The sequence below is a fragment of the Gymnoscopelus microlampas genome (assembly GCF_963454915.1).
Source record: "Gymnoscopelus microlampas genome assembly, chromosome: 1".
NCBI lineage: Eukaryota > Metazoa > Chordata > Actinopteri > Myctophiformes > Myctophidae > Gymnoscopelus > Gymnoscopelus microlampas.
The window spans coordinates 38,620,646-38,632,713 of NC_139962.1; the positions used below are offsets into that span (position 1 = coordinate 38,620,646).

At 39.9% G+C, this 12,068-nt stretch overlaps 1 protein-coding gene across 2 annotated transcripts; it reads right to left on the reverse strand.

Moving 5' to 3' along the window:
- Window positions 1–495: 495 nt before the first annotated feature.
- Window positions 496–9,492, reverse strand: rbbp7 (RB binding protein 7, chromatin remodeling factor). Of its 2 annotated transcripts, none has more exons than XM_084067282.1 (12): window positions 9,325–9,492; window positions 7,974–8,118; window positions 7,130–7,275; window positions 5,547–5,720; window positions 5,277–5,392; window positions 4,921–5,081; window positions 3,915–4,041; window positions 3,586–3,663; window positions 2,842–2,918; window positions 2,670–2,727; window positions 2,275–2,385; window positions 496–1,559 (listed from the first exon to the last, which is right to left on the reverse strand). In XM_084067282.1, the coding sequence occupies exons 1-12, from the start codon at window positions 9,338–9,340 to the stop codon at window positions 1,491–1,493; spliced, it is 1,278 nt and encodes a 425-aa protein (XP_083923408.1). In that variant the 5' UTR covers window positions 9,341–9,492; the 3' UTR covers window positions 496–1,490. The 2 variants fall into 2 exon arrangements, with proteins under 2 accessions (XP_083923408.1, XP_083923407.1); XM_084067281.1 differs by having other exon boundaries at window positions 5,547–5,723.
- Window positions 9,493–12,068: the final 2,576 nt, after the last annotated feature.

A 12,068-nucleotide genomic window follows, 5' to 3' on the forward strand; every position in this document is an offset into this window, starting at 1 on the left:
AAAAGTGTTTTAGATGAGTACAGCAGTGACTGGTATGAACTGCGTGTGCAATATGGTGACTGCATTGGGTTTAAACATTTTAATTTTGACAAAGAAATCTGAGGTTTGGCGAAAGATCTGGTGTTCCATTTGTGTGAATTGTCTGGTGACAAAATTAGCCCCGTTTTCAGAACCATGCATAAGCAAAAAACTACAAATTCAACTTGTAAAATTTAGAAAAGTTTTATTGCAATAATTGCCAGGTCATGGGTTTGAGCAGAAAAAAAACTCCATGAGACTTGCATGTTGCATTAGTCACACAAAACCAACAAGAGGAGAAAAATAAACAGACATGCATTTACCTGAAGTGCACTAGTTTAGTCTGGCGCTCTCCACACTCTTTTGTAGGTTTGTTTTTACTTAGCTGTATAAGACATTTTTCATGTCTATGTACCTGAAAACACCTGCAAGTTATCAGCTGGAGGCAAAAGAAATACTGGGAATGTTTTTTTCCCCCTAAGGGACCCCTATTAAATGTGGGTAATGTGTGAATAGGATAACACTACTTAAGAGGGAAAATGTACACAATGAGTTCAAAGTCATTATAGGGTGAAAAGAATGAGTGTATAAGTGCAACGTGTCACATCAACAGAAACTCTTCTCATCATCAATCCCTGATGCTTACAATTCTCAAAAACATCTAGGTAAAATTTCCCAAAACCATCTTAGTTCTCAGATAATCTTGGTTCCATTGTCCATTGGAATGAGAAATCCTTTTTTTTATAAAGTACTTGCATGAGTCACATTTTTATTCCAATTAAAGGGACCATCACAAATTCCAACATAAAAAATAGCAGTATTCTGCCTCTCTGAAACATGGCTGAAGTTGTGCTGAAAAGTTTACCCAGTGAAAGGGTAAACTTTACATTGTGGTTTGTTTTTTGCCGCTACCCACGGTGGGTCCTTGTTTGAAGTTTATGGTAAAACAGTAATCTTGACAATCAGAAATGTTAGCCAAAAGGGGAATTGTCTCTGCTAATATGGATTTACATATTGTTGTCTGTAGACTATGACAACCGTCAACAATTAACTGAAATGCACATCAAATCGGTGACAGTGTCCCTTTAAGGCATTTAGAATCAGTCGCATCAGCTTTATTTATCCACATTAAGGATATGTGCTGTTACAAAGTCTCCACCTACCCAAGTCCCTCAAGAGAAAACCATGTAAACCAATGGCCAAACTTATCGTAGTTCCTAAGACACATTTGGGAAACAGGGCAATGGAAAATTCCAAGCAAGATGACTCCATCTTCCTTTAAAATCGCCAGGTGAAGTATTGACTATGTTGCTTATACCTCTCCAGTTCATTCAGACTGGATCTATAAAGACAATGAAGATGGACCAGAATCGCAGATGGGCTGGGCTGAAGGTCCTGGGGACTGGGACCAGTGGGTATAGACTTATGGATAATGCCTGGATGATGGCTGCTCCAGAAGGGCAACATCTAGGTTATGATCCCTGGCCCTCAAGCTCTGAAGCAGGTGTGTCTGGTTCCTCGTCATTGTAGATATTTTCCGCCTGCCAGAGTAACACATATTAACACCTGAGAACACAACTGATGTTTTTCTCTTTTAAAAATATATGTCTCAAACTGTGACTGCATGCTTACTTTGTTTTCATATTCCAGTAAATAGGAAAACTTTTTCACAGACAGGGTGAGGTTGTCCAATTCACTGCTTAAGAGGCCGATTCTTAATGCCTTCTATAGCAGTAGTTCTTTCAAGATTTGTTTTTATTTATTCAAAAATAGAAGATGTAAAAGCTGGCAGCGCTTGAAGTGACGCGCTGCGAGCTTGTAGATCTGCTATTTTTTAATAGCCTACGGTAAAATCTAAAATGACACAGATGCTTTCCCGGTTTTAATGGGTTAATGGCTACCAAAAGATGCAAAAATATTTTTACTCCAGAGATTGATTGTACTACTATCTGGATGATCTCTTGGAAGGACATTTAACTTTTCTCTTAACATTTAACTTTTCTCTTAACAATCGGTGACCCATCATTTAGACTAAATAATGGGTCTAAATTTTAGAGCACTTCCTGCCTGGATAAAAAGCTAACATTACAGTGTTTAACATATTGATAGCATTATGCAAAACAGTCAAATGTAGCACTTGCATTTTGAATCTTGAAGATGGGCTATGAGATATGAGTAAAGAATCAAATAGTAATCAAGCAACTATAGAGGTGTACTAACGTTTGGTCTAGATGTACACTCACAAACAACACTCACCATCTGCCAAACTTGCATGATGTTATCCTCTGACACAGAGCAGATTACCCATGGTTCATTGGGGTTCCAGGAGAAGTCAGAGATCTTGGCTGTGTGACCACCGTGGATGAACTGAGGGGAGGAAGAGGTCAGTAGAGCAGACAGCCATTACAGGCCACATTCAGATGGGTAACATACCATCAAAGTTTAAGTGTGGGGAAATGTACTTTTAAGTGTTGACCCTACTATAGTGTAATATCTAGGACCGGGCTGAGGCCAGCTGACATGGTGTTGGATCTAGGGGGTTAAGCTTGACACATGACTGAAGCATCAGGAATTTGGTTTGGGACTGGGCTGGGTGTTGTGAACACTGAACAGCAGTGCTATATTCGCTAAGATGGAGGCCATTAACTCACCAGCAGCTCAGGAGGGCCATCTTCAGCATCCTCGGCTGACTGCTCCTCTCCGATTTTACTGAAAAGGAAAAGAATGTTAAGTACAATGAAGACTTGTTAGTCATGGTTGGGCAGTATGATTTGAACAAATATTGAATTACATATATGGAATGTTGGGTATTTTAGTTTTCACCTGAGATCCCAGACATTGAGGCGTCTGTCAGTGCCGCTGGAGGCCAAGATAGTCTCATTATGAGGGGACCATTGCACCTAATCAAGGTCATTAAGAAGGTCAGTTTAATAAACTCAATTTTGACTTTATTCTACTGCCCACTATTGTATGGTTATGGTTTCTGGCCAACAATCTGAATAAATTGTAATTTTCTCACTTAGCCTATATCCACACTATTACGTTTTGGTTTTAAAACGCAGAACCTTTGCCATGTTCAATATCTTAACTCCCAGTCTATGTTTTCCACCAAGCTGAACGCCTTATCATCTAGTCGTGGAACTTGTATTATGTATTAGAATAGAAAGTAGCCAATTTACAAGCTCATAGTGTGTCACATCGCGGCATGTTGTGAGCTTGTAGATCTGCTATTTTCTCTCTTTTTTAAAATAATCATAATCAAGGCAAAACTTTGAAATAATAGTGATATTGATTTGAAGTCATATCACCCAGCCCTAATGGCATGTGTAAAAGCAAGCCAAGTTTCAGTCCTAGGAGGAGCTTCTGACAACAGGCTTTAGAAAGGAGGCAGAAGAAACAGACAGCTGTGGCATGCACATATAGGTCATGTCAATTACATTTTTATACAGCATATTTTTTCCAGGCTTTATGACAATCAAAAGTATCTCACAATGCAGCTCTTAAGGTATGCAGTGGACAGAATGTATGAGTAAATATTAGATACAGCAGGGTATGGTGTCATTTTACCTGGAAGATTTCATCTTTATGTGACTCAAACGAATGAAGCTTCAATTTAAGGTTCCTGAGGTCCCACAATGCAACAGTCTTTGTGTGAATGAAAAACAAAAAAAACAGGGAGAGAGGTCTGTATTTAAACAAATACAATACATAACAGATTTTTTCATAACAGTAGTTTTCAAGATATATTGTTTGGGAACCAAGTGTTGGACGGTCCTAGGCTAAAAGAAAACACATCAAGATCCTTTGTTAAACCAACATGAGATTTCAGACACATTAACACAAGTATCAGATGCTTTGAAAAATCCCAGAGTGCCACTTTCCTCCCTCAGTCTTACCTTGTCAGCAGAACCGGTGGCCAGGATGAACTCACTGTAAGGGTTGAAGGACAGACAGTTGACTTCGGCAGTGTGAGCGTCCACCGAGTGACTGGGCTTGGATGTGTTGTTGGAACGAGTGTCCCATCTGGTCGAGAGATATCCAGGGTTGGGAGTTGGACCCAGAGAAGAGAATTGTAAATAAGAATTATGAGCATTATGAGTGCATTGTGATTATGATGTGTCTCATTCAGGCTTAAAGGCAAGGCAAGTTTATTTGTATAGCATATTTCATACACTAAGGCCATTCTAAATGCTTTACACTAGGCATAAAAATGCAGTTCTAAAACGGCTAGGCCCATTCCTTGATTCTGATTATCTGGTTTCCGTTTAGCAGAAATGATAAAACAGACTATAATCTACTCCTTAGATCAGCTTATATCAATCACAGGTGCATTATGCGTTTATACTATGATCCAGCATATCTGTAGCTGAAGGGGGAAGCGCTTGTTTTCCTTACAAGCTCTGGTCGTGCGGGGCATCTAAGCACCATCTGTGCTGGATTTTTGGCTGCAAGGCTAAGTAGCTAGGCTAGCAGTTTACACGGGAAGTTCATAGACGTTAAAGTAGAACGTAAATCTGGCTTAAACAAATTATGAATTTCTATTAAATATCTTAGTTACATTGAGATTGAGCTAACAGTTAAGTTTTGTTTCTCTATGCTTTTGTTTGGGAAAAGTTGACGTCTAACACACGGCTGGCTGGACTGGCAGAGTAAACAGGCACTAGTCTATGTCAGGCGGAAGTTGCTCTTCTTGGTAGCCGGGAACTACCTTCTTGTAGAAGTTGTAGTGAATTATTAAGAACTGTTTTAATTTGGACGTGTCTTATGGTTTTCATGTCGTCATATTTGATATATGATTTGGTAATGCAATGGTTGAATGGCAGAGGTCCAAGGATTGAACCTTGGGGAACTCCACATCATTGTATCGTGGTTAAAAATCGGTGATTAGAACCGGCCACTCACATCATAAGCTTCTGGTCGTCAGCTACCGACCCAAACAAAGACTCATGCAGCAGATGCCAGGATACATCCTCCACCACTGCTGTGTGGCCTGTGAAAATGGTCTTGGCATCAACGATCTTCCCTTCCTTTGGCCCTGCACCAATGTCCCACAGACAGATGGTCTGGAGAGAAGGGGTGGAGTGGGGGTTTGGGATGTTCAGCACAGACAAAGAAAAAGAGTTGGAAGTAAATATATAAATAAAGATGTACTAAAATATTTGTTATATCGTATGCTTTTTTTTATGAATAATAATTTTACAATCATAATTATATAATTAGTGAATGAAGACCTTTTAAAATATTGCAGTGGTACTCACATGGTCATCAGAAGCGCTAAGCAGGTTGCCGCTGAGGTTGGGGTTCCAGGACAGGCCATAGCCCTCCTTCTGATGACCTCTCAGCCGCAGGTCTGGACTACATTCTCCACTGGGGTCTGGAAACGTCCAAATAAACACACAAAAATCAAGTCGACACAGAGAGTAAAGACAAAAAATTCTCAAACAAACACATGCTATTGACCATATTTACAAAGGGGGGAGGGTTTCCAACTCCCCAAATATATGACGCAAGAGCATCAAGAGCCTTACCTGGCTTAGATGGGTGCTTGGTGTAGTCAAACACCAGAACGTCAGAGGTGGGGGTTTTAGTGGCGATAATGCAGGGGTTCTGGGGCATGTAGCGGGCTCTGTTGACCTCTCCCTCATGGTTGATCTTAATCTCTATCTCAATTTTGCCACTGACTGAACCAAAGCCACCAAACTCTGAGGAGAGAATAAAGTCACATCTTATTCCACCGAGAGTGGGGATATTAACACCATCTGAAAGATAGATGATATGGCTGTGGTTTTAATGTTTGAAACTCTACCAACCATATAAGCGACTACACAATCATTTTTCCTGATCATTTCCTCAACAATTGATAACTGTGCAGAATCAAGGAGGTTTCTTTTTTGTCACTATTCATGTGGTAAGGTCAGCAATACTGCGCAACATCAACACATCCCAAACCTATTCTCATCTAAAAGTCTTCAAAATCTAGTCAACCAATACTGACCTTTGTATGCACTGAATCAGGCTTCAACTGTACCTTCAAATTCTTCAGTTGACTTACAAACCCACAAACATTTACTACCACTATCACCCCAACAAAGGAACAGTGAGCCTCCTGGACCCTTGCCCACAGCTGGATACCCCTCAACATACCTGCTGGAAGGCAGAACAAGAACATTTCAGTACCAAGTAGGAACAAAGCATGCCACTGTTCCAGTTGAATTCTCAAACTTGTCAAAAGGTCTACAGCCCACTACTGTATGGTTATGGTTTCTAGCCAACAATCTGAATAAATTGTAATTTTCTCACTTAGCCTACATCCACACTATTACTTTTTCGTTTTAAAACACAGAACCTTTGCCATGTTCAATATGGTTAACTCCCAGTCTATATTTTCCGCCACGTTGACCGCCTTACTATCTAGTGGTGGAACTTGTATTACAGTATGTACTATAATACAAGTTCCAAGACTAGGTGGAAGCCCGTTATGGTTACACCAACATGCACATTAGTGTACATGAATGGTCATGTGATATGCGTTTGTTTTCAGGCGTGTCTGAAACAGTGGTAAACGCTTGTGTGGGCAGAAGTTGTTTTAGTTTTAAAAAGTGTATTAAAATGGGCGACCCGATGGCCGAGTGGTTAGGAGGACGTGTATTATATGGACTCTACTATCTGATAAGAGTCTGGTTCGATTCCCAGCCAGCCGGACCATTTGCTTGCATGTCACTCCCCTACTCTGTCTCTGTGTTTCGCGTCTTTCTTCATTGTACCTGTCCAACAAAGGCTCAGAAAAGCCCCAAAAAGGAAAAGCAGTTTTAAAATGAAAAGGTATTAATGTGGACATAGCCTTAGAGTGGCCAACTACATCAACCTTTGTAATTATTAAATCTCATAATAGTGACACAAATACAAGACACTCACTGCAGTCATGTCTAAACACAAAAGTAGATGAGGGTTAAACATTCCTACACTATTTTTTAAGCATCTCTGGGCATTCTTATTTACCACATACCCTTGCAAATATTCATCCATCTTTGACTAATGTTCGCCTATTATCACATGCCCAAAATCGGTACTAGTAGCGTTTAAGTGGTTATGGTTGTTCTTGTCCATTTACCTCCTTTTTCGCTGTCGTAGTGGGAGGCGTCAAACTGGGCATCATCGTTGGGTACCTGGACACTGGCGATGACCAGGTGGTTCTGCTCATCTGACGTGTGGGTCCCCAGAACCAGTCTGTGGACAGCATAGTCCTTCCCTTCCGGTCTGCACAATAAAACCCAATAACATAACACGTGTGTGTGTGTGTGTGTGTGTGTGTGTGTGTGCGTTGTGGTGGTCAGCTTATGTACAGCACTTTAACTTTGTAAGCAATGAGCATAACCCTAACTTAAGACAAGTAGTTATAATGTGCTTCTTTTACATTTTCTCAAGGATTCTCACAGTGAAGGCCTAGCTAGCATAATAAATGTTATCTGCTGTTGCATAATAACTTACACTGGACATATGTAGTTTCCCTGAAGTTGGCATTGCACTGTATTCACTCATTCCAATTTGTGTAGACCAGGGGTCTTCAACAGGGGGTCCTCAGAGATACGGCCATATCTTTGAGTGATAGGGACTTTATTTTTTTTATTTTCACATTAACCACTTGAACCCTCTCATGTTCTGGGGGGAACATAAGACGAAAATAGCCGCGTTGTGAGCTTGTAGATCGGCTATTTTCAGTGAAGAGGTTTGGGGTAGAAGGAAAAAAGAACAGAGGTCAAGTTTACAAAGTAATGAGGTGTTTAAGTGGTTAAATGTCTGAAAACACACTTTTAACATGCATCCAATATGTAGTGGGGGTCCTTGCTTCATCTCTCTCTCTCAGCTAAGGGGTCCTTGGCCTGAAAAACTTTGAAGACCCCTGGTGTAGACTATGATTCATGTATGTTCTGTTACATGAGTGTGTGTGCACATACCTGTTGACATCAGGTAACCACTGCACGGTGAGGCTGGGCCACTCCAGCGCATGCGTCATCACCAGGTCATAGAGGAAAGGCGTGTTCTTCTTCCAGATCTTATACTCCTCGTTGATGACCCTCTCCTCCACAGCATCATCATACACTGCGTCAGGAAGGAATACATGCGGTTAGTCGGTTTTAAACTAGCTGATGTTATTCTGTCAATGTCAGCAGGAACAAAAGGACCAAAACAACAAAAACTAAAATCCAAGGCCAAGGGGGAAGGTAAATATCACTTCTCCCTTAGAAAGCTGATCACCCCCCCCCCCTTCCCCTTTGTTTCCTCTCTACTCTGCACATATTGTGTTTTATATTTGTGATGATATTGTATTTTGGTGTTATTTGTTATGCTATGATGATGAATTGAATACATAGGACCTCAATGGAAACGAGTCCACAGGACTTTTTTGTGTTATCCTTTTAGACTTTTACACTGTACTCGTGCCGTTTGCATTTCTGTCTAATTATTATATTCAAACAAACTTGCTAAAAATAAAAAATAAAAGAAGTCGAAAAGAATAGCAAAACATCCAAATTTGAGCATTTCACAAACCACTGAAGTAGACTCAAAAAGCCTTGAACACTGTAGTTGCAAGGAGCAGAGCAGTCTGAATAAATGTAAATAGCTCTGGTCCAGTTCAGAGCGTTAGCGAGTTCTCTCTAATGCTCTGCCAGGCGAGCTGCTATTCACATAGACCGAAAGGCCGAGGTCTCCAACTTTAGTAGAACATAACAGAACTATTTCGCTACTCACCGAAACAAGGCAATTTTGTGTTGCTGAAAGTCTATTCTCCAGGGTGGGAAGCCTCTCAGGACCCCACCTTCTCTGTTTAATACACGTTTTGAGCAGAAAATAAAATATGTCCACCAGACGGAAATTGTGTTCTTTACTCCACTGCGCCCTCTATAGATATGGTCAATATACATTACCATTGAGCAGACCTGTAGAGGGCGCAGTGGAGTAAATAAAGCAATTTCCGTCTGGCGGTCATATTCTATTTTCTGCCCAAAAAGTGTATTCTACAGAGAAGGTGGGGTCCTGCGAGGATTCCCATCCTGGATAATAGACTTTCAACAACACAACACTGCCTTTGTTTCGGTGAGTAGCGAAATAGTTTTGTTTATTTTCACTAAAGTTGGAGACCTCCCACGGCAGTGGAATTTTTGGTCTATGAGTCTGAGAACTCACTAACGCTCTGGACCAGGGCTAAAGTGTAACTAGCATGCGATGCTAATAACCATCACAGCACAGTCGCACACAAAGCAGCATGCATGGAACTGGGCCACCAAAGCTCTAGCTCTATCCTACCTTCTTTATCAGCCATGTTCCAGGTTCAGCGTCTGCTCCTGTTGTTAGGCCACGATGCCCCAGAGCAAAGCCACTAGAAGTTGGGACGGTTAATACTGATATTGCTGTTTATTCTATTGATCGTACCGTTCACTGAACAAACTCGTATCCTTCCTTTTTCAGCGCGGAATTCATTTGTTCATACGGCGCATGCGCAGTGTTGCCAGATTGTGTGAGACAAATAAGCAACCAGGTCTATGAAAACTAACCTCGCGTCACTGGCCTTTTGATTGATTGATTGATGTAGTTTATTTAGTAAGACATGAGAACAGTACATGACAGTACATAACAGTACATGGAAGTACAAATTCGCAATACAAGGTCTACTAAACTGGATAGCTCATTAAGCACTATAGCTTGTTTAAGATGAGATCCCATGCACACAAATCATGATGACATAAGAGACAGACAGATAAACACACTACTATACAGAATGTCATACAATCAGTTTACAGGTTACTGGTATGAATAGTGAAAAATATGTACAAAAGAAGAAAGAGAGAGGGGGGGGTAGGGGGTAGGTTAGGTTAGGACATGGGGTAGGTTAGGAATTGCAGCCTCCTGAAGGTGTATCTTCAGGGCATTTTTGAAAGTGAGTAGGGTTTTACACTCCTTTACTCCTTTTGGTAGGGCATTCCACATTTTTGATGAATAGCATGAGAACGAGTTCATTCCCTTTGTTGTGCCAAATCTGGGTTGAACATGATTTGTGGAGCTGCCTCTGGTGTTATGATCATGGACTTGATTAACATTTTGGATGTATTTTGACAAATACAGGGGGATCGCAATGTTGTGGTGTATCTTGAAGACCAGGCCCATAGCAAGTTGCTGTACTCTGTCCTCGACCTCAACCCTAAGCCATCCAATTATCCAATCCTAGCAAAATGGGCATGGGTTAGATGGGTATTGTGATTGAGGCCAAGTAGTAGCCTTACAAGTTTGTTTTGGGATGTTTGGAGCCTTGTTTTTAAGGCCTTGGAGGTGTTGTGATACCATGAATACTTTATAATGAAAACAAGCCAAAAAGAAGCGAGCTCGCTTCTTTTGGGCTTACATTATGATACTACTGTACATTGGCTATTTGGGAAAAAAAAAGAAAAAAAAAAAGATCTTCAAGACATTTAAAAATAAAAGTGGAATATCTTTGAAACATTCTTACAACACAAATCTTGTATGAGGGTTCCTGTGTGCATGGGGTGTCCGCAGACAAATCCATTTTAATTTGGGGGACCTTGAAAAATGTTGGAGAAGCACTGGTTTAAACACACATTAGGAAAAAAAGCCTCAAATAAGCAACTACACTTTAGAACAAGTCCAAAAAAACACAACCCGCAAGCCGCAACTCAAGGCTGCAACTAACCAATATTTACAAACAACTTTAAACTTTAAAATAAGTCCAAAGTCGCTTATAATAAAACGACATGGCAACGCTGACGCATGCGTGTGCTGTCAAACTAGTAAGCTTCACGGCTGCATAGAACTGCGCAGACAAGAAAATATGCATTAAATTAAATTTGAGTTCATTATGATGCTCTTGAAATACATTCTTACATACTAATGTGTACATATCTTTAAATAAGATAATCTAAAATTGTGCCAGGGAGAATTCATTGCCGGTTTTATGTCCCTAGCCTAGGCAAATTAATTATTTAAATATTTGTCGATTATTTTTAGTATTTAAAACACTCAGGAGGTTAAATGCATTCCAATGAGTTTATTCTGTAAAAGTCTTGTCCATAAACAGCAAAAACAGTTTACAGTAAACTACAAACCTTGAAAATGTAAAAGATGTTCCAAATACAAGCATAACAAAGATTAAAAGTTAGGGAAATAAAAATGCACAAGCTTACATACAGACAGTGTATAATCAACTATCATCAAAAAATAAATAGGCTATATTTCATGAAGACAATTATGGAAGCCAAAAAAGGCAACTGGCACATAGATAAAGACTGAGCGGTGTGGATTCATTTTCAACTAGTCAAATCTAAATCAGCATGTCTGCAGTGATGATCATTAAATTGAATTTGGCAATTTCGATTGGCATTGTCATATCATAGAGCTGCACCATCATTGCAGATTATGATGAAATTCATCCTCAGTTCGTCCTCCTGAAAGTAATATGGTACAGTTTCTATGTACACCATAAAATACTCAGTGTTATTTATCCGCCAGTAACGAGAGTGTACAAATGTAAACCAAAGGAATTTGGTTACATTTGTACATTCTCAGAGTTACTTTAACTCTGAGGATGTTACTTTATATTTGGATATGGTGCATCCAAACATGGCTGTGTGCAGCTCCCCACAACCCCAATGCACCTCATAAAGACAAACATCCAATTTATAATCAAAGGTCAAATGACACCTTAATAAAATAACTGATTTTAAGTACAACAGTTGAGCATGCCACTATAAAAAGCTTTGAAATATACAGTGACCCATTCCACAGATACACAGAAGAACAGATATATCACTTTTTTTCCCATAAAAAGATGAGCTGTTATCTAGAGCAGTCCAAGTAGAACAGTGGTTCTATATTCTACAACAAAGGTAAAATATACAGATATAGTTTATATTGAGCTACAATGTGTAACCCACTTGTGCACAACACTTCATACATTTATCTATGTACGTCCATTCTTCTTTTTTTGTGGTTACATAAAAGAGTAACGTATGGTGTGATGGATAATGACCGACAGTTAC